At 46.7% G+C, this 21,912-nt stretch overlaps 1 protein-coding gene across 1 annotated transcript in view; it reads right to left on the bottom strand.

The window, feature by feature from the left end:
* selenou1a (selenoprotein U 1a) overlaps positions 1 to 21,912 on the bottom strand; it is a 52,783-nt gene that overhangs the window by 5,858 nt on the left and 25,013 nt on the right. Inside the window, exons 4-5 of the mRNA XM_052042110.1 lie at positions 2,552 to 2,692; positions 1,352 to 1,516 (exon numbers count right to left, since the gene is read on the bottom strand). Coding sequence (XP_051898070.1) covers positions 1,352 to 1,516; positions 2,552 to 2,692 — 306 coding nt within the window. The remainder of the gene's footprint in view (positions 1 to 1,351; positions 1,517 to 2,551; positions 2,693 to 21,912) is intronic.

The following is a 21,912-nucleotide window of genomic DNA, read 5'->3' as shown; positions in this document are numbered from 1 at the left end:
GCAGCAATCTCCTCTCTTGCCTCTCTCAATAACCTGGGATATGTCCCATCAGGCCTTGGGGATTTGTCCACTTTCATACTCTTCAAGAGACCAACACCACATCCTTGATCTCAAAATGCCCGAGCATTAGTATACCCCAAACTTGTATCTCTATCCTCCACATCTGTCTCCTTGGTGAACACCAATGCAAAGTACTTGTTTAGTACCTTGCCCACATCCTCTGACTCCAAGCATAAATTCCCTCTTTTATCCCTGAGTGGTCCCATCCTCTCGTTTTTAATGTACGTATAAAATGCCTTGGGATTCCCTTTAATCCTATTGCCAAGGACATTTTATTGCCCCTTTTTGGCCCTCCTGATTCCCCGGTTGAGTTCTTTCCTGCTTTCTTTTGTACCTAAAATATTTTTCACCTAAAGCTGTTGTACTTAAAATCTCTCAAATATCCTTTTAATCAGTTCACAGCCCAAGTCGCCCCAATGCCCTGGAACTGCCCTGCAGAATTTCCAGCTGTTAGTTGCTTCTGTTGTTTCCTAACTAGTGATTCAGCTTGTTGGGTCAGATACAACTCTTTGCCACCTCTTGTGACGACCTTCAACTTCAGCCCTCTGACTATTTCTGCAACCCCTTCCATCAGCTGTTCACTCCCCAGAAATACCCTCTGCACTCAAAGAAGTTCTGGGCTTCACTCACTATTAACCTCTTGGGGATTACTTCTAACCAACAACTCACTTGGGCCAGCCACATGAACACGAGGGCAGTGATCAAGGGCTGAACCATCTACTGATGTCCCAAAGCTTTCCAATGCACAAATTGGGGGTACGAGATGCAGTGGGGGTACGAGAGGCAGTCTAGATGAGTGTAGATCCAACAACATTCAAGAAGCTCAGCACCAATCAGGACAAGGCAGCCTGCCTGACTGGCACTCCATCAACCACCTGAAGCGTCCATTCCCTCCACTAGCGATGCACACCAATTGCAGTGTTTACAATCGATAAAAATGCATCTACCCACCTAGACTACTCGACAGCACCTTCCAGACCAGCGACCTCCACCACAGGGTGCAGGAGCTTGGGAGGTTCCACTCTCAGGTGCACTCCATCTTGAGTTAAAATATATTGCTGTTTCTCATCATTACTGGGTCTGACTCCTGGAACTCGCACCCAACAGCACTGTGGGGACACATTTCACCAGGACTGCACAGGCAGATGGATATTCAGTGCTGGCTGACGTCCACACATTGTAAATTGAACCGATTAAAGATCTCAGCTGATCCTCCACCTCCACCCAAGTCCCACAACTCTCATGTCTGTTCCTGTCCCAAACTCCCACCAAAACCCATCAGCTTCTCTACCTGCTCCCCAGCTCCGATGACAAACACTCCTCCAAGGATGAAGCCTTCTCCATCGGTGTTCCCGGTGAATCCCTTCTGCCAGGCTCGGAAGAAGTTCCTCCAAACGCTCAGGCGTACAAGTCCCATCAGTCCCAACACCCGCTGCCTCGGCCCATAGAAGTGTTTCTGCAAATGGAGCGATGTGTAGAGTGAGTGACACAGGGGTGGGGATGGGGAAGTGTGGGATTGAGGAGTAGGGGTGGGGACAGGAGGAGTGTGGGGGTGGGGACAGGGGAGTGTGGGGACGTGGATGGGGGTGGGTGGGGGAGGGGTCAAGGAGCAGGGGGTGGGGACAGGCGATGGGAGCGTACGGAGGAGTGTGGGGGAGGGGATGGGGAAGGGTGGGGGTGGGGACGGGGAGTGCGGGGGAGGGGACGGGGATTGCGAGTGTGGGGGTGGGGACAGGGGAAGGGAGCGTATGCTGGAGTGTGGGGGTGGGGATGTGGGGGAGGGGATGGGGGTGCGTGGGGGTGGGGACGGGGGAGTGTGGGGGGAGGGGAGGGGGTGTGGGGGAGGGGATGGGGTGTGTGTGGGGGGGACGGGGGAGTGTGGGGCTGCGGACAGGGGGTGTGTGGGGGTGAGGATGAGGGTTGTGGATGGGGGGTTGTGGGGTGGAATGGGGGAATGGGGGTTGGCATCACTGAGGGGGTGGGCTGGATGCTGTGGGGGCGTTGGGGACACATTCCCCTCACCAGCTCTCTGCCAATCGGACAGTCCACCCGCTCGATCAAGAGAGGGGAAGTGAAGAAGAACCTTTGGGAAGATCTGATGGCCCCCACCATCCTGCTGCACCCGAGGTGCCCACAGTGGGCACGGTTGGGTCAGGCCCAGGTTTCCATGCAGCCAGCCTTTACTGCTTCCATCTCTATGCAGTTTGCAGCTGTGGCAGAAGACAAGGTGTGCTGGTATCGCCAAGGACCGTCCAAGCTCCAAACTCAGGGACATCAAACAATCCTGGACTCCACCAGTGAGGGAGCCAAGCTGTGTCCCAGGGAAATGCAAAGGCATAAAAAATATTGACATTCAACATGAATCTCCAGTTTGTGCTTGCGATACCCAGCACCCAACCGTCTCAGGGGCAGTGGCTGGAGTTCAACCTCCATACCCTGATAACTGCTACCCTCATCTCCACTTCCCAACACCAGGACATCGAGTACATACATTGACATCTAGAAAGATTTCTCCTTTGAAATAGGGCTGGAAGTCCTCCACTTCAGTTTTGATGTTTTCTTTGACGACGGCGTAAAGAGGGATGCCCAACTCAGTGAGCTGGGGTTTCAGAGAGGAGATCTCAGTAGCCTCCTGCAGGTAGAAACAACAAACATCAACTCAACGTCAGGTATAATGGAGCTGCAAGGAGATTGGGGTTGGAATGTGCATCCCATAGGGTGATCCAGCAATTACTTAGTGAAAGATCAAAACAAATACTGGAGATGCTGGAAATCTAGAATAAAAAAATAAAATGCTGGAATACTGAGCAGGTCAGGCTGCATCTGTGGGAAAGAGAGGGGTCTTTGACCTGAAGTGTGAACTCTTCTCACAGATACGGCCACACCTGTTAAGTATTTCCAGCACTTTCTGTTTTTATGGCAGGACTGAGCACGGTTTCTGTTCAGAAAGCAGCCAAACAGACAGAGTCCCTCAGCAGCTGCTGAACTGCCAACTTCTGGCCACCAGCATTGGGTCCTTTGCTGGTCCCGTTCTCCCTAAAGAAATGGGGATGACTGGTTCTGTCTGGGACGTGGTAAGGAAGACTGAATGGGACATTCTGGGATGGAAAGGCAGGGTCTGAGGGGTCAGAGACAGAACACATTGTTGAGTTTTGGTCTCATGGACGGTGGGCATTGAGATATTTTGGAAGAGGATGAAGGAAGCTGCAAGGTTATTGTATATCTCTTTGAATATATGTTCCTCCCAAGTGAGAGATGTGGAAAAACTAGCTGACATTTCTCAGCTGTCTCCATGTTAAGGATGGGGTTGGGTGTGAGGCCCCTTTCAATGCCAACTCCCATCCAAGAAATGTCTTCAAGCATACCTGGTCAATTACCTGGGAGAACCAGTATTTGATGTTCTTGCCAAGTCTGATTAATGAAAATCCAAAGGCATTTTATACATACATTAAAAACAAGCCAGGGAGAGAGATGGACTCAAGGATAGAGGAGGGAATTCATGCTTGGAGTCGAGGAAGTACTTTGTATTGGTATTCACCAAGGAGAAGGACATGGTGGATCGCGAGATCAGAGTGGGGTATGCTAATAACCTAGGGCATGTTGGGGTAAAGGAAGAGGAGGTGTTAAGTCTATTGGAGAACATATAGAACATAGAACAGTAGAGCACAGGAACAGGCCCTTCAGCTCACCATGTTGTGCCAAACTAATTAAACTAGTAATTAAATGCCTTACTCTAATCCCTTCTGCCTTCACAATGTCAAATCCCTCCATTCTCTGCACATCCATGTGCCTATCTAAGAGCCTCTTAAATGCCTCTATTGTATCTGCCTCCACCACCACCCCTGGCAGCACATTCCAGGCACCCACCACTCTGCCCCACACATCTCCTCTGAACTTAACCCCTCTCACTGTAAATCCATGCCCTCTAGTATTAGACGTTTCGACCCTGGAAAAAAGCTACCGACTGTCTACTCTATCTGTGCGTTTCATAATCTTATAAACTTCTATCAGGTCTCACCTCAGCCTCCGCCGCTCCAGAGGAAACAACTCATGATTGTCCAACCTCTCATTATAGCTCATGCCCTCTAATCCAGGCAGCATCCTGGTGAACCTCTTCTGCACCCTCTCCAAAGCCTCCACATCCTTCCTATAATGGGGTGACTAAAATTGAATGCAATACTCCAGATGCAGCCGAACCAGAGTTTTATAAAGCTGCAACATAACTTCCTGACTCTTGAACTCAGTCGCTCGACTAAGAAAGGCAAGCATACCATACGCCTTCTTTACCACCCTGTCGACCTGTGCAGCCACTTTCTGGGAGCTATGGACTTGGACCCCAAGTTCTCTCTGTACATCAACCTCCTGCCCTTAACTGTGTACTGCCCCTTTACATTTGATCTCCCAAAGTGCAACACCTCACATTTGGCCGGATTAAAATCCATCTGCCATTTTCTGCCCATATCTGCAACTGATCGATGTCCCGATGTATCCTTTGGCAATCTTCTATGTTTTCCGCACCACCACCAATTTACTAACCCACCCATCTACATTCTCACCCAGGTCACTTAAGAAGTACTTGGAGAGGTACAAGGAGGGGAGGGGCCTGGAGGGATATGGGCTGAATGCAGGAAATTGGGACTAGCTGGGTGGGCACCGTGGTTGGCATGGACTTGTTGGGCCAAAGGGCCTGTATCTGTGCTGTATTGCTCTATGGCTCTATAAACTTCTATCAGATCTCCACTCAGCCATTGTCACTTCAGAGAAAACAACCCAAGTTTGTCTAACCTGTCCTTATAGCTCATATCCTGTATTCCAGGCAACATCCTGGTAAACCTCTTCTGCACCTTTTCCAAGGGTTCCACATCCTTCCTTAATGGGGCAACCAGAATTGCAGATAATTGATTTAAAAGGATGCTGCCTGGAATGCAGAGCATGCCCTATGAAAGCAGGTTGAGGGAACTCGACCTTTTCTCCTTGGAGTGACGGAGGATGAGGGGGGACCTGATAGAGGTGTATAAGATGATGAGAGGCATTGATCGGGCGGATAGTTAGAGGCTTTTCCCCAGGGCTGAAATGGTGGCCACAAGAGGACATAGGTTTAAGGTGCTGGGGAGTAGGTATAGAGAAGATGTCAGGGGTAAGTTTTTTACTCAGAGAGTGGTGAGTGTGTGGAATGGGCTGCCGGAAACGATGGTGGAGGCGGATACGATAGGGTCTTTTAAGAGACTGTTGGATAGGTACATGGAGCTGAGAAAAATAGAGGGCTATGGGTAAGCCTAGTAATTTCTAAGGTAGGGACATGTTCGGCACAGCTTTGTGGGCCGAAGGGCCTGAATTGTGCTGTAGGTTTTCTATGTTTCTATAATACTCCAAGTGCAGCCTAATCAAAGTTTTATACAGCTGCAAGGCTTCCTTACTCTTATACTCAATGCCCCGACCAATGAAGGCAAGCATGCCATACGCCTATCTATTACCACTCTAACTACCTGAGTGGCCACTTTCAGTGAGCTGTGGACTTGGACTCCAAGATCCCTTTGTATTTAAATGCTGTTATGAATCTTGCCATTAACTGTTTACACTAGACCTCCTAAAGTGGAGCACCTCACACTTGCTCGGATTAAACTCCATCTGCCATTTCTCCACCACGTCTGTAACTGTTCCTGCTGTATCTTTTGACAGCCCTCTACACTGTCCACAACACCACCAATCTTTGTGTCACCTGCAAACTTACTATTTCACCCATTTACATTTTCATCCATATCATTTATATATACACCACAAACAGCAGAGGTCCCAGTACAGATCCCTGTGGAACACCACTGGTCACGGACCTCCAGCCAGAATGAGTCCCATCGGCCACTACCCTCCGTCTTCTATGGACAAACCAAACGGCCAAGTCACCGAGGATCGCATACACCTCAATCTTCTGGGTCAGCCTACCATGAGAGACCTTGTCGAATGCCTTACTGAAGTCCATGTAGACAACATCCACTGCACTACCCCCAACAATCACCTTCATCACTTCCTCAAAAAACTCAGTCATGATCTGCCCCACACAAAGCCACGCTGCCTGTCCTTAATCAGGCCATGTTTTTCCAAAAGTGTGGAAACCCTATTCCAAAAAATCCTCTCCAATAGCTTCCCTACCACTGAAATGAGGCTCACCGGCCTCTGATTTCCTGGATTATCCCTATTTCCCTTCTTGAACAAAAGAACAACATTGGTTACTCTCCAATCCTCCAGGACCTCATCTATTGCTAATGAGGACACGGAGATCTTTGTCAAGGCCCCACCAATCTCCTCTCTCGCCTTGTTCAATAACAAGGGATATATTCCATCAGGCCCTGGGGACAGAACCACCTTGATGCCCTTCAACAGAACAGGCCCCACCTCCTTCCTGATCCAGCACATCAGCGTGCTGCACTCTGTTCTCACTGTCCTCCACGTCCTTCTCCTCGGTGAACACCAATGCAAGTACTCATTTAGTACCTCACCCACATCCTCTGACTCCAGGAATAAATTCCCTCCTTTATCCTTGAGTGGTCCTACCCTCTCCCTAATTATCCTCATTTTAATCCTACCTGCCAAGGATATTTCCCACCCATTACCTTAAAGCCATGTCCTCTTGTTTTGAGCATTGGTGCCCTGGAAAAGAGGCGCTGGCTGTCCACTCTATCTATTCCTCTCAATATCCTGTACACCTCTATCATGTCTCCCCTCATCCTCCTTCTCTCCAATGAGTAAAGCCCTAGCTCCTTTAGTCTCTCCTCATAATCCATACTCTCTAATCCAGGCAGCATCCTGGTAAATCTCCTCTGCACCCTCTCCAATGCCTCCACATCCTTCCTATAATGAGGTGACCAGAACTGGACACAATACTCCAAGTGTGGCCTAACCAGAGTTTTGTAGAGCTGCATCATTATCTCACGGCTCTTAAATTCGATCCCACGACTTATGAAAGCTAATATCCCATAAGCTTTCTTAACTACCCTATCCACCTGTGAGGCAACTTTCAGTGATCTGTGGATATGAACCCCCAGATCCCTCTGCTCCTCTACACTGCCCAGAATCCTGCCATTTACCTTGTACTCCGCCTTGGAGTTTGTCCTTCTAAAGCGTACCACCTCACACTTCTCTGGATTGAACTCCATCTGCCACTTGTCAGCCCAGTTCTGCATCCTATCAATATCCCTCTGTAAGCTTCGACAGTCCACACTATCCACAGCACCACTGATCTTTGTGTCATCTGCAAACTTGCTAACCCACCCTTCCACCCCCTCATCTAAGTCATTAATAAATATCACAAAAAGTAGAGATCCCAGAACTGATCCCCGTGGGACACCACTAGTCACAGCCCTCCAGTTCGAATGCACTCCCTCCACTACAACCCTTTGCTTTCTACAGGCAAGCCAATTCTGAATCCGCACTGCCAAGCCTCCCTGGATCCCTTGGCCTCTGACCTTCTGAAGAAGCCTACCATGTGGAACCTTGTCAAACGCCTTACTAAAATCCATGTAGACCACATCCACTGCACTACCCTCAGCAATCTTCCTGGTTACTTCCTTAAAGAACCATATCAGGCTTGTGAGGCAAGATCTTCCCTTCACAAAGCCATGCTGGCTGTCCCTAATCAGTCCATGATTCTCTAAATGCTCATAGATCCTATCTCTTAGAATCCTTTCCAACAGCTTACCCACCACAGACGTCAGGCTCACTGGCCTGTAATTTCCTGGACTATCCCTACTACCTTTTTTGAATAAGGGGACAACATTCGCCACCGTCCAATCCTCCGGTACCATCCCTGTGGACAATGAGGACTCAAAGATCCTAGCCAACAGTTCAGCAATCTCCTTCCTCGCCTCATGAAACAGCCTGGGGAATATTCTGCCAGGCCCAACACATCCTCTCTCTTGATATCTACATACTCTAGAACATTACCCTTACCAACACTGTCCTCAGCGTCATCAAGACCCCTCTCCTTGGTGAATACTGAAGAGAAGTATTCATTGAGAACCTCACCCACTTCCACAGCTTCTGGGCACATCCTCCCACCTTTGTCTTTAATTGGACCTACCTTTACTCTAGCCATCCTTCTGCTCTTTACGTACGAGAAAAAAGCCTTGGGATTCTCCTTAACCCTATTCGCCAAAGCCTTTTCATGTCCCCTTCTCGCTTTCCTCAGCCCTTTCTTGAGTTCCTTCCTTGCTACTCTATATTCTTCACAAGCCCTGTCTGATCCTTGCTGCTTACACCTTATGTATGCTGCCTTCTTCTTCCTAACTAGCTGTTCCATCACTCTCGTCATCCACGGTTCCTTCACCCTGCCATTCCTTCTCTGCCTCACCGGGACAAATTTATCCCTAACATCCTGCAAAAGATCCCTGAACATCGACCACATCTCCATAGTACATTTCCCTTCAAAAATGTCATCGCAATTTACACTCCCAAGTTCTCGCCTTATAGCCTCATAACCCACCGATAGATCTGTCACCTGACCCAGTTCATTACCTAAAACTAGATCTAATATGGCATTCCCTCTAGTCGGCCTGTCAACATACTGTGTCAGGAATCTGTCCTGGACACACTTAACAAACTGCGCCCCGTCTAAACCCTTGGCACTAAGTAGGTGCCAATCAATATTTGGAAAGTTGAAGTCTCCCGTTATAATAACCCTGTTATTTTCGCATCTTTCCAAAAACTGCCTCCCAATCTGCTCCTCAGTATCCCTACTGCTACCGGGGTCCTATAGAATACACCCAGGAGGGTAACTGCCCCTTTCTTGCTCCTAACTTCCACCCATATTGACTCTAGAGAGGATCCTTCTACATTATCTACCCTTTCTGCAGCTGTAACAGTGTCCCTGACCAGTATTGCCACCCCTCCTCCTCTTCTCCCCCCTTCCCTATCCCTTTCAAAACACTGAAAACCAGGAATATTCAATATCCACTCCTGCCCTGATGTGAGCCATGTCTCTGTAATAGCCACAATATCATAGTCCCATGTACTTATCCAAGCTCTCAGTTCATCCCCCATATTCCTGATGCTTCTTGCATTTAAGTAAATGCACTTTAGCCCATCCACTTTACTACTTTTATAGCCTGTACTCTGCTTCTCCTTCCTCAAAGCCTCTCTACATGTCAGATCTGACTTTTCCCCATCCCCTTCTTCCTCTGACCTACTCCTCTGGTTCCCATCCCCCTCGCAAACTAGTTTAAACCCTCCTGAACCATGCCAGCAAACCTGGTTGCAAGGATATTGGCCCCCCCCTCAGGTTTGGGTGTAACCCGTCCTCTCTGTACAGGTCCCACCTTCCCCAGAAGAGATCCCAATGATCCAAAAATCTAAAACTTTCCCTCCTGCACCAACTTCGCAGCCATGCATTTACTTGTTATCTCCTCCTATTCCTACACCATCTGCCTGATGGGAGGGGGGAGACGAGAGAATGTCTGGGGTGGTGGGATCCTTGATGATGTTGGCTGCTTCATGAAGGTAGTAAGAAGTGTAGATAATCTATGGAGGGAGGCTGGTTTCGTGATGTGCTGAGCTGTGTCCACAACTCTCTGCAGTTTCTTGTAATCATTGGCAGAGCAGTTACCGTACCAAGCCCTCCTTTAGGCTTGGTGTGGCAGCAATTATCAATAGTTTGATATCTATTATCAATCCATTATCAATTGAGGCATAAAGTGTAAAAGCAGGGAGACTGTGTTGAGACACTGGTTTGGCTGGAGCATTGTGCTCAATACCGTCGGAAGGATGTGGAGGCATTAGGGAGGGTCTGGAAAGCACGAGAACAGTGTCAGCGGCTACAGTTACAGCTGTTTTCTTTAGAGCACAGGAGGAGATTTGATATGTATATAAAATAGCCAGGGGTCTGGAGAGAGTGATGGTGGAAGGGTCATGGACTAGAAGTCACACGAACAAAACAACAGTGAAAATAATTAATGACACGATGTGAAACTTTTTTTTTTACATGGTGTGGTTAGAAGTAAAACACACAGCCTGCAGATTGTGGCCTTCAAGAAGGAACTGGACATCTGAAGAGGAAACATTTGCGAGGCGACGGAGATGGGGCTGGGGGTGGAACAAATGAGTCACTCTGTTGGAGTAAAAATCCAAATAACTGCAGAACCAGCAGTTTTCATTTTTATTTACTCTAGGAGAGGGCTGGCGTGTACACGATGGACTTAATGGCCTATTCTGTGATTAGCCAGACTGGATTGGTCCTGCTTTTTGTGAACAGGATGTACTTGGGAATTTTCCACATTGTTGGGTAGATTTCAGTGTTGTAGTTCTACCAGAATTGTTTGCCGAGAGGCACAGCTAATTGTGGAGCACAGGTCTTCAGTTCAGCTGCTAGGATGTCATCTTTGTTGTATCCAGTGTGCTCAGTCATTTTATATCATGTGCGGTGAATTGAATTGGCTGGACTCCGGCTTCTGTGATGGAGGGGAAGCAGCCAAGAAGGATCATCTGTTGATCTGGTTGAACATGGTTGTGAACGCTTCAAGTCTCAACTTTGACATTGATGTGTTGGGCTTCACCATCTTTGAGGATGGGGAGAGTCTTGAAGTCATCCAGCTGTTCAACTATCCACTACCATTCGTGACTCAACGTGGTCTCAATGTGGTAAGACTGCAGAGCACTGATCTGATCCACTGATTGTGGGATGACTTGGTTCTGTCTCCTTTTGTTGTTCAGTGCACATGTAGGTCCTGAGTTGCTCTTCCACTGGGCCAGCCCCTCATTTTTTGAAATGCCTGCTCCCTTCTACATTCCTTGAGACAGGGAAGGTGCTGCACCACATGGACACCCAGTTTTTCCACACGATATGATGGAAGGTGTCCTCGCTGCGAGGGCTGTGCTCACTTCTGCCAATGATGAGAATGAGATTCCTCACATTGAAATCCCCACCCAGAAAACATTATGTGCTCTTGCTGCTTCTTCCAAGGTGTTACTCAAAAGGAGCAGCAGCAGAGAGAAGATAGTAGGTGGTAATCAGGAGTAGCTTTCCTTGCTCATGCTTGACCTGATGACCCCGTGGGTCTGGAGTCAATGTTGTGCATTCCAAGGGCTACTCCGTCCTGTACATCACTGTGCTGCCACTTCTGGTGGGACAAGGCAAACCATGGAGGGGTCTGGCAGCATAGTTCAATCATGACCACGGGTGCTGTCTGTGTGGAGTTTGCATGTTCTCCATGAGGCTGTCTGGGTTTCAAATTTTTAAATTTTATTTGCAGCATGGTAACAGGCCCTTCCAGTCCAATGAGTCCGCGCCGCCCATTTTAAACCCAAATTAACCTACCCGTACGTCTTTGCAATGTGGGAGGAAACCGGAGCACCCGGAGGAAACCCATGCAGACACGGGAGAACGTACAAACTCCTTACAGATAGCGACGGAAATCAAACCCCGATCGCTGGCACTGTAATAGCATCGCGCTAATTGCTACCCTATCGTGCTGCCCTGTGGGTGTTCCTGTTTCCTCTCACATCTCAATGATGTACAGGTTGGTAGCTTAAATTGTAAGTTACCACTAGTGTGTACTGGATAAAAGGTGGTCTCTTCTGTCACGGATGAAGCCTAAACTCATTCTATGCAACCTTCCCTGAAAAATTAATCCCTCCAAACCTGGCAATATTCTAGTGAACCCTCACCGCACATTTCCAGAGCTCTCTTGGTGTACGACACTGGGTGGAAGTTAAACAGAGCTCAGCAAAGGGAAAGGGATCTGTCATCTTATCCAGCTCGCTGACTGGAAATTGATGTTGTGGGCCTTGGGTCTGCTCGGCATCTTCACGCACACCAACTCGCTGGTGCCCAACCATGCTTCTGGCCAAAGAGGAACTGAGAATGGCAAAAGTAAATGACTTCAGCTCTTTAGAAGTTAATTATTCAGATGTTTGCCCCATTTTCATGTGGAACTTGAGCTCAGAAGCTGTTGTCAGACAGTGGTTGTTGCACAGAGCCAATGACCCTGTTCTCAGGGAAAGTTCGAAAAAGAAATAGGTGGAAGTAACCGAGTCAGAACTTGTCCAGTGCCTGAAAAGATATGTTAAAGTGGTGCTGAGGATGCAGGCAGAACAGTGCCTCCCAACAACCAACCCCCAAATACCTCCTTGCCCTGCAACAAAATTCTATTGGGCATGAGACATAAGATCCACGAGACCTTTTCCACTGCCACTTCTACCGTTGGACTACAAACTGCACGAGTCAGGGTGCAGAGAAACTTGAGCTATGATTGTACATTTGCTTCCTCAGAAAATGAAACAGTCCATCAACACTGCACTGACAGGTGGCAAATAATAACCAGGCAATGTCCATCTCCAACAAGAGGGAATCAAACTACCATGTCCCCCATTATCAAAACTGAACCTGAAATTTAACCAGACTAACCTCACAGGCCAAAGAGTATGTCAGACGCTGCGTAAATTGGTAAGTTGGTTTATTATTGTCACATGTACTGAGGTACAGTGAAAAATGTTGTTTTGCATGTCATCCATACAGATCATTTCATCACAAAAGTACAAGAGAAAAGCAGTAACAGAATGCAGAATATAGTGTTACAGTTAAAGAGAAGGTGCAGTGCAGGCAGACAAACAATAAGGTGCAAGGCCACAACGAGGTAGATTGTGAGGTATCCTATGGCAACAGACTCGTATATCGATTCTCTAAAGTCTTTTCACCACCTACAGGGCACCAGTCAGCCACTCTGTGGAATACTTTCCACTTGCCTTAATGAACACAACAAGAAACTCAACATCATCCAGGTCAAAGCAGCTCTTCTTCCACGCCCCAAAATATTTCCTCCCTCCACCACTGATCCACCTTGGCTGCAGTTACCATCCACAACATACACTGCAGTCCGAACTGCCCTATCAACCAGGTGGCTCCAATAAACAGTGGAATCACCTCTGCAATCCTCGCCTCACCCCATCATGTATCCACTTTGTTCTGTTCTTCCTTCCCCACTCTCTCTGCAGCTTAAAGCCAACTTGTTTTCTCTCATTCCCAGTTCTGATGAAGGGTTTTTGCCCTGAAATGTTCTCTTTCTACAGACACTGCCTGACTGGCCAAGTGTTTCCATTGTTTTCTGTTTATACCATTGCTCACTGAGGCTATTTGGACAGGACACACACCTTTTGAAGCCCACGCCCTCTACCATCAACATTAGCAGGGGAACACACTGCCTGTAGGTTCTTCCCTGTCCAAGGGGAGAAGGCAGGAGAATAGGGTTGAAAAAAAATCAGCCATGATTGAATGTCAGAGCAGATTTGATGGGCCGAATGGCCTAATTCTGCTTCGAAATCTTATGGTCTTATAAGTCACTAAGCCATTGTGACTTGGAAATACGTTGTTTATCCTTCAATATCACTGGGTCTAAATCACAGAATTCCTTCTCCAGCACAGTGGAAGCAGCTTCATTAGAAGTACTTCAGTGTTTCAACCAGATGGCTCACATTAGGACAGTCTGGGATGGGAAATGAATGCTGGCTTGATTCACAATGCAATATCATTAAATTGATGTTTTTAAAAACTAAATGCTGACACTTGATGTGACTCAAAGCCATCTGCTCTGGTGACATGGAACACTATCTCGATACCAATACCTCTGTCAATCAATTAGTCCTTTCACTGCTGTATCCAGGATGCTGCAAGTGCAAAAATGTTGTATCACTGTCACTAAAGTACAAATTAATGTGTGCGTGCGTTGTTTATTCTAAGGTGAACACTTTCAAATGGAAGTATTATTACTGAAGAAAGTGGGAGGAAATTCTATACTCAAATAATGACTACCCAAAAGCTTAGCAAAAGAACCTGGAGGGAAATTGTATGTTATTTTTGTAATATTGCACGCATGTCCCTTGGTGTCACTTTGGCTGTCTGGCTTCAAACGACCCAGAGGGAGGAATGGTCAGAGATCCCATGCACCTCAAAAGGTGTGTGTCCTGTACCCAATAGTGTAAAGGTATCTGCTCTGTTCAACCATTAGAGTCATACAGCACGGAAACAGGCCCTTTGGCCTAACTCGTCCATGCTGACGGTGTTGCCCAATGAGCTAGTGCCAGCTGCCCGTACTTGGCCCATAGCCCTCTAAACCCCTCCTATCCATGGACTTATCTAGATGGCTTTTAAATGTCGCTAATTTGCCCGCCTCAACCACTATAACCAGCAGGTACGGTAGTGTAGCGGTTAGCGTAATGCTTTACAGCACCAGCGACCCAGGTTCAATTCCAGCCACTGTCTGCAAGGAGTTTGTACATTCTCTCAGTGTCTGCGTGGGTTTCCTCCGGGTGCTCTGGTTTCCTCCCACATTCCAAAGACGTATGGGTTAGGAAGTTGTGGGCATGCTATGTTGGTGTTGGAAGTGTGGTGACACTTGTGGGCTGCCCCCAGAACACTCTATGTAAAAGATGCATTTCACTGTGTTTCAATGTACATGTGACTAATAAAGATACCTTATCTTATTTCTGGTAGTTAATTCCAAATACGCACCACCCTTTGTGTGAAGCTGCTGCCCTGATGTCCCTTTTAAATTTCTTGCCTCTTATCTTAACCCTAAGCCCTCTTGTTTTTGGCACCCCTCCCTGGGAAAAAGACTATGTGCTTTCATCCTGTCTGTGGTCTTCATGATCTTATACACCTCTATCAGGTCACCCCTTAATCTCCTACGTTGCAGGGGATAAAGTCCTAGTCTACACAACCTCCCTTTATAACTCAGGCCCCCAAGTCCAGGCAACATCCTGGTAAATTTTTCTGCTCTCTTTCTAGTTTAATAACATCTTTCCTATAATAGGGTGACCAAAAATGTACACAACTCTCTGCAGCCTCACCAATGTCTTATATAACTGCATCATAACTTCCCAACGAGAAGCTAGAGAAACTGACAGGCACCCAAATTCCCCAGGGCAGTGCAGCACAAGGCAGGTGGAAAACCAGGAAGGGCATGCAAGGTGTTTTTATATACTACCAAAAAACCTTAGTGGACACTTCCCAAGAATATCAATGCAAGTACATTGGCCACTGGTTGCAATTTTCAGTTACAACACCTTTGAGCAGTTTTTTTTTAAATAAGTAAATTGAGATCAAATGTAAGGGGACAGGTACACACTTAATGGTAGGACCCTTAACAGTGTTGATGTTCAGAGGGATCTTGGATCCAAGTCCATAGCTCCCCGAAAGTGTCTGCACAGGTTGATACTGTGGTAAAGACAGTGTATGGCACGCTTGCCTTTATTAGTCCAGGCACTGAGTTCAACAGTCAGGAAGTTATATTACAGCTTTACAAAACTCTGGATAGGCCACATCTGGGGTATTGCATTCAATTCTGGTCACCCTGTTATAGAAAGGATGTGGAGGTTTGGAGAGGGTGCAGGAGGTTTATCAGGATGCTGCCTGGATTAGGGGGCATGTGCTATAAAGGGAAGGTTCGACAAACTTGGGGTGTTTACTCTGGAGCGTCAGAGACCAAGGGAAGACCTGATAGAAGGTTATGAGATTATGAGAGGCATAGACAGAGAACACAGCTGGTATCTTTGTCCAAGGGTCAAAATGTCCAACACTAGAGGGCATGGATTTAAGGTGAGGGGGGCAAGTTTTTCCACACAGTGGTGGGTGTCTGGAATGCACTGCCAGGGGTGGTAGTGGAGGCAGATATGATAGAGGCATTTAAGAGGCTCTTAGATAGGCACATGGACGTGCAGAGAATGGAGGGATGTGGACATTGTGTAGGCAGAAGGGATTAGTTTAGTTAGGCATTTAATTACTAGTTTAATTAGTTCAGCACAACATCGTGAGCTGAAGGGCCTGTTCCTGTGCTGTACTGTTCGATGTTCAAACTTTCTACTGCACCTAATTTGATGCATGCCTGAAAATAGAGGTGGTTGTTAAGGAGTGTTTAGCAGGGAAGAGAAGTAATTTATTTAAGTCATTCAGAGCTCAGCTTCCAGTGCACCGAACTGTTGAAGCACAAGTTAGTGTTGTCCTTCACCCTGAGAATATTTTACAGTGAAGAATGTGTGAAAGTTCATGTACAGTATATGTGAAGCACTTATTATAAGGTGCACATTTTAAATGGAAATACAGTACTCTATTGGAGAAAGAGGGAGGAAATTCTATACTCGTACAACTGAAATGATTATCCAAGGCTCAGTTCTCTTGCTCCCAGGTCAGAACATTGTGTATTCCATTCCAAAGGCCCACCCTTCACAAGTAACGTTAAACAAAGCTCCGTTTTCTTTTCAGTTGCATGTATTGAAGTTCATTTCTATTTGAAAGAAGAGCACGGAAGTGTTCTGGACAATACTTACCCCTTCAACTAGTTTCACTAAAGCTCATCACCTGGTTACTATCACATTGTTGTGTGCATCCAGATTGGCTGCCATGTTTATTACATTACAACACTGACTACTTTTCACAAAAAAAAGTACTTCATTAGCTGGAAAGAACTCTGAGACATTGTGTAGTCATGAATGGTGCCAAGTGCATGCATACATAAAATACATGTTCAAAAAGATGCACATTCTGATCAGCTGAATCCTATCCCATGCTCATACAATGAGAAATACTGTGCAAGAACCAAACAGGGTCAATGCAGAAACCCAGAGTAGCACCCAAGGCTCAGTCCAAAGCAGAGGCCACCCAAGAATACAGACGAGCCCTTGGCCTTGGTATTCAGCAGCCAGTAATCCACTTCTTTTCCCCTCACTACCTTGGTTTTGCAGCAGCCAATGACCGCAGCTGCAGCAGGCTTGAGTTTTACCCTCTCCACCTTCTGCTTTCCTCTCCAGCAGATGAAAAGGCAAAATGAAGACAATGAAAACCAGGCTCATGTTCTGTGGATAAAGGGGGGGGGGGGGGGGGGGGAGTGGGTGTACTGAGATGTCCAGAAGGCATCAACAGCTATTGTCAAAGCTAAAAGCTCACACTGTATGAGACAACATATTGGAGTCGACAGAAGATTGGCTGGCTAATAGGATACAGAGAACAGGCAGAAAGTCTGACTGCAAGATGTAACAAGTGGAGTACCACAGGGTTCAGTGCTAAACCCTAAACTTTTACAATTTATAAAAATGACTCAGGTGAAGGGACCAAAGGTGCGGTTGCTCTGGATCAGTACATGGAACTACGATGCTGTAGTCATTACAGAAATTTGGTTGAGATCCCAGTCCTGCTTTTTTCCCAATATTCTAGGAGTCACGACAACAATCTTTCCTTCGATGTCAGCAAAACAAAACAGCTGGTCATTGACTTCAGGAAGTGGGATGCAGCACACGGCCCTGTATGTATCAATGGTGCCGAGGTGGAGATGGTTGAGAGCTTCTAGGTGGAAACATCACCAATAGCCTGTCCTGGTCCACCCACATTGATGCCATGGCCAAGAGAGTGCATCAGTGCCTTTACTTCCTCAGAAAGCTAAGGAAATTCAGTCTCCATTAACCCTCACCAATTTTTAATCAATGCACCATAGAAAGCATCCTATCCGGATGCATCACAGCTTGGTACAGCAACTGCTCTGCCCGTGACCGCAAGAAACTTCAGAGAGTTGTGGACACAGCCCAGCGCATCAAGGAAACCAGCCTCCCCTCCATGGACTCTATCTACACTTCTCGCTGCCTCAGTAAAGCAGCCAACATAATCAATGACCCCTCCCATCTGGGACATTCTCTCTTCTCCCCCATTCCATCGGGCAGAAGATGCAAAAGCTTGAAAACACACATCACCGGGCTTAAGGACAGCTTCAATCCCACTATAATAAGATTATTGAATGGACCTCTTGTGCAATAAAGATGGACTCTTGACCTCACAATCTACCTTGTTATGGCCCTTATACCTTTTTGTCTACCTGCACTGCACTTTCTCTGTAACTGTAACACAATGTTCTGCATTCTGTTATTGCTTTTCCTTTGTATTACTTGGATGTACTTATGAAATGATCTGTATGGATGGCATGCAAACCAAAGTTTTTCCACTGTCTCTCGGTACACAAGACAATAATAAACCAATTACCAATTTGTTAGGTACACCCAGGAGGGTTTTTGAAACAATATGTAGGCAGCGCAACCAGGAAAGGGGACGCACTAGACCTTGTACTGGGCAATAAGCCTGGCCAGGTCACTGAAGTTTCAGTGCAGGAGCACTTTGGGAACAGTGATCTGAAAGCTGTTTGTTATGGACAAGGATAAGACTGGTCCTTGGGTGAAAGTGCTAAGTTGGAGGAAGGCAGTATTAGGTAGGAGCTGGGGAGAGTAGATTGGTGGCAGCTACATGAGGGTAAAACACATCTGACATATGGGAGTCGATAAGAGTTCAGGACCTGTAAGAATAAAAGATAAGGAAGACAAGGCTCAAGAACCTTGGATGACAAGAGATGTTGTAAGTTTAGGCAAAAAGAGAAAGGAAGCACAAGGTTAAGGAAGGTGAAATTGGACAAGGCCCTTGAAGAATCTAAAGGAATCATGGGAGAACTTAAACAAGGAACTAGGAGTGTTAATAGGGGCTATGAGATGTCCTTGGCAAGTAGGATTAAAGAGAATGCCAAGGCATTTTATGCCTATATTTGGAGCAAGAGGGTAGCTAGGGAGGGTAGGTCACTCTAGGACAAAGGAAGGAGTTTACGCATGGAACCAGAGGAAGTGGTGGAGGCAAATACAATGGCGGCATTGATGTGCGGGGAATGGAGGGATATGGACATTGTGTAGACAGAAGGGATTGGTTTCATTCGGCATTTAATTACTAGGTTAATTAGCTCGGCACAACATCGTGGGCCGAAGGGTCTGTTCCTGTGCTGTACTGTTCTATGTTCTAAGTAGGTGAGACACCTATAGAGTTCTTTACATTGGCATTCACCAAGAAGGACATGGATGGTGGTGAGATCTGGGATGGCTATGCTGATACTCCACGGCATGTTGACATTAAGGAGAGCTGCTGAGTCTCCAGAAAAACATTAAGGTGAAGTCCCCATGGCCTGTGGGATCTATCACAGGGCACCGAGAAAGGAGAGTGCTGGGGCCTTGACAGGGATCCTTGTATTCTCTTTAGCCATGGGGCAAGGTCACAGAACACTGTGCACTCACCTTCCTCATTGTCCACGGGATGCTACGGGAGGATTGGAGGGTGGCAAATGTTGTCACCTTATTCAAAAAAGGTAGTAGGGATAGTCCAGGGAATTATAGACCAGTGAGCCTTACGTCTGTGGTGGGCAAGCTGTTGGAAAGGATTCTTAGAGATAGGATCTATGGGCATTTAGAGAATCATAATCTGATCAGGGACAGCCAGCATGGCTTTGTGAAGGGCAGATCACGTCTCACAAGCCTGATAGTATTCTTTGAGGAGGTGACCAGGCAGATTGATGAGGATAGTGTAGTAGGTGTGGTCTACACAGACTTTAGTAAGGCATTTGACAAGGTTCCACATGGTAGCCTTCTTCAGAAGGTCAGAGGGCATGGGATCCAGGGAAGCTTGGCTGTGTGGATACAGAATTGGCTTGCCTATAGAAAGTAGAGGGTTGTGGTGGAGGGAGTGCATTCAGATTGGAGGGCTGTGACTAGCGGTGTCCCACAAGGAACGGTTCTGGGACCTCTGCTTTTCGTGATTTTTATGAATGACTTGGATGAGAGGGTAGAAGAGTGCGTTGGCAAGTTTGCAGTGACACAAAGGTCAGTGGTGTTGTGGATAGTGTGGAGGGCTGTCGAAGATTGCAGAGGGATGCAGAGCTGGGCTGAGAAGTGGCAGATGGAGTTCAATCCAGAGAAGTGTGAGGTGGTACACTTTGGAAGGACAAACTCCAAGGCAGAGTACAAAGGTAATGGCAGGATACTGGGTAGTGTGGAGGAGCAGAGGGATCTGGGGGTTCATATCCACAGATCACTGAAAGTTGCCTCACAGGTGGATAGGGTAGTTAAGAAAGCTTATGGGATGTTAGCTTTCATAAGTCATGGGATCGAGTTTAAGAGCCGTGAGGTAATGATGCAGCTCTACAAAACTCTGGTTAGACCCCACTTGGAGTACTGTGTCCAGTTCTGGTCACCTCATTATAGGAAGGATGTGGAAGCGTTGGAAAGGGTGCAGAGGAGATTTACCAGGATGCTGCCTGGTTTAGAGAGTATGCATTATGAGGAGAGACTAAGGGAGCTAGGGCTTTACTCTTTGGAGAGGAGGATGAGAAGAGACATGATAAAGGTGTACAAAATATTAGGAGGAATAGATAGTGTAGACAGCCAGCGCCTCTTTCCCAGGGCATGAATGCTCAATACAAAAGGGCATGGCTTTAAAGTAATGGGTGGGAAGTTCAAGGGAGATATCAGAGGAAGGTTTTTTACCCAGGGAGTGGTTTGTGCATGGAATGCGCTGCCTGGGGTGGTGGTGGAGGCAGGTACATTGGTCAAATTCAAGAGATTACTAGATAGGCATATGGAGGAATTTAAAACAGAGGGATACGTGGGAGGAAGGGGTTAGATAGTCAGGTGAGGTTTAAAGGTCGGCACAACAGTGTGAGTTGAAGGGCCTGTATTGTGCTGTACTGTTCTATGATTCTATGACTGGAGAATAGCCAATGTTGTTCCTTTACTTAAGAAGGGATAATCCAGGAAATTATAGGTCATTGAGTCTTACATCAATGGTCGGGAAATTATTGGAGAAGAATCTTAGGGGCAGGGATTATTCACATTTGGAAAAGCATGGACTTATTAAGGAGGATAGTCAGATGGTTTTGGGCGGAAAGGCTCCGTCTCTCAAATCTGATTGAGGTCATGATGAAGATGATTAATGAGGGTAGGGCAGCAGATGGAATTCGGTAATGCATTTAACAAGGTCCTTCATGGTAGGATGTTCCAGACGATTAAGTCACACGGGATCCACGTTAAGTAGTTAGCTGGAGACAAAATTGGCTTGGCCATAGAAAGAGGGTAGCGATGGAGGGGTGCTTCTCTGACTGGAGGTCTGTGACCCATGGTGTTCAGCAAGGATCAGTGTTGACCTCTGATTTGAATGAAAATGTAGGTGGACTGATGAGTAAGTTTGCAGATGACATGAAAATTGGTGAAGCTGTGAATAGTGAGGAAGGTTGTCAAAGGATACAGCGGATATAGATCAGTTGGAAATTTGCAGTTTAATCTGGACAAGTATGAGGCAATGCATTTTGGGAGGTTAAATTCAAGAGTAGAATACACATTAAATGGCAGGACCTTTAGCAGCATTGATGTAGAGAGAGATCTTGGAGTGCAAGATCTTTGGCAACAGAAGTGAACAGGCTGGGAAAGAAGGTTAGAACAATACCTGCCTTCATTGGTTGGGGTGTTGAGTATACAAGTTGGGAAGTCATGTTGCAACTGTATGAAACTTTGCTTAGGCCATGTTTGCAGTGTTGTGTGCAGTTCTGGTTGCCACATTATAGGAAGAACATGGAGGCTTTGGAGAGGATGCAAATGAGGTCCACCAGGACGTTCCCTGGGTTAGAGATTATTAGTTGTAAGGAGAGGTTGGACAAACTTGGGTCCTTTCTTCTGAAGCGGTGGAGGGTGATGGGCAACCTGATACAAGTTCATAAAGTTACGAGAGGGATAGAAAGGGTAGACAGCTGGTATCTTTTTCCCCAGGGTGGATAGTCAGAATCTATATCTCAGGGTGGAAAAATCAAATCATAGACAGCATTGATTTAAAGTGAGAGGTGGAATGTTTAAAGGAGATATGCGAGGCAAAGTTTATTTTAAACACGAAGAGTGGTAGGTGCCTTTAACACACTGCTAGGGGAGGTGGGAGAAGCACGTATGATAACAATGTTTAAGAGGCATTTAGACACACAAACAGGTAGAGAATAGAAGGACATGGACCACGTGCAGGCAGAAGGGATTCGTTTA

Source organism: Pristis pectinata, chromosome 31 (genome assembly GCF_009764475.1).
Source record: "Pristis pectinata isolate sPriPec2 chromosome 31, sPriPec2.1.pri, whole genome shotgun sequence".
In the NCBI taxonomy this organism is placed as follows: Eukaryota; Metazoa; Chordata; class Chondrichthyes; order Rhinopristiformes; family Pristidae; genus Pristis; species Pristis pectinata.
This window is presented reverse-complemented; position numbering and strand designations above follow the sequence as displayed.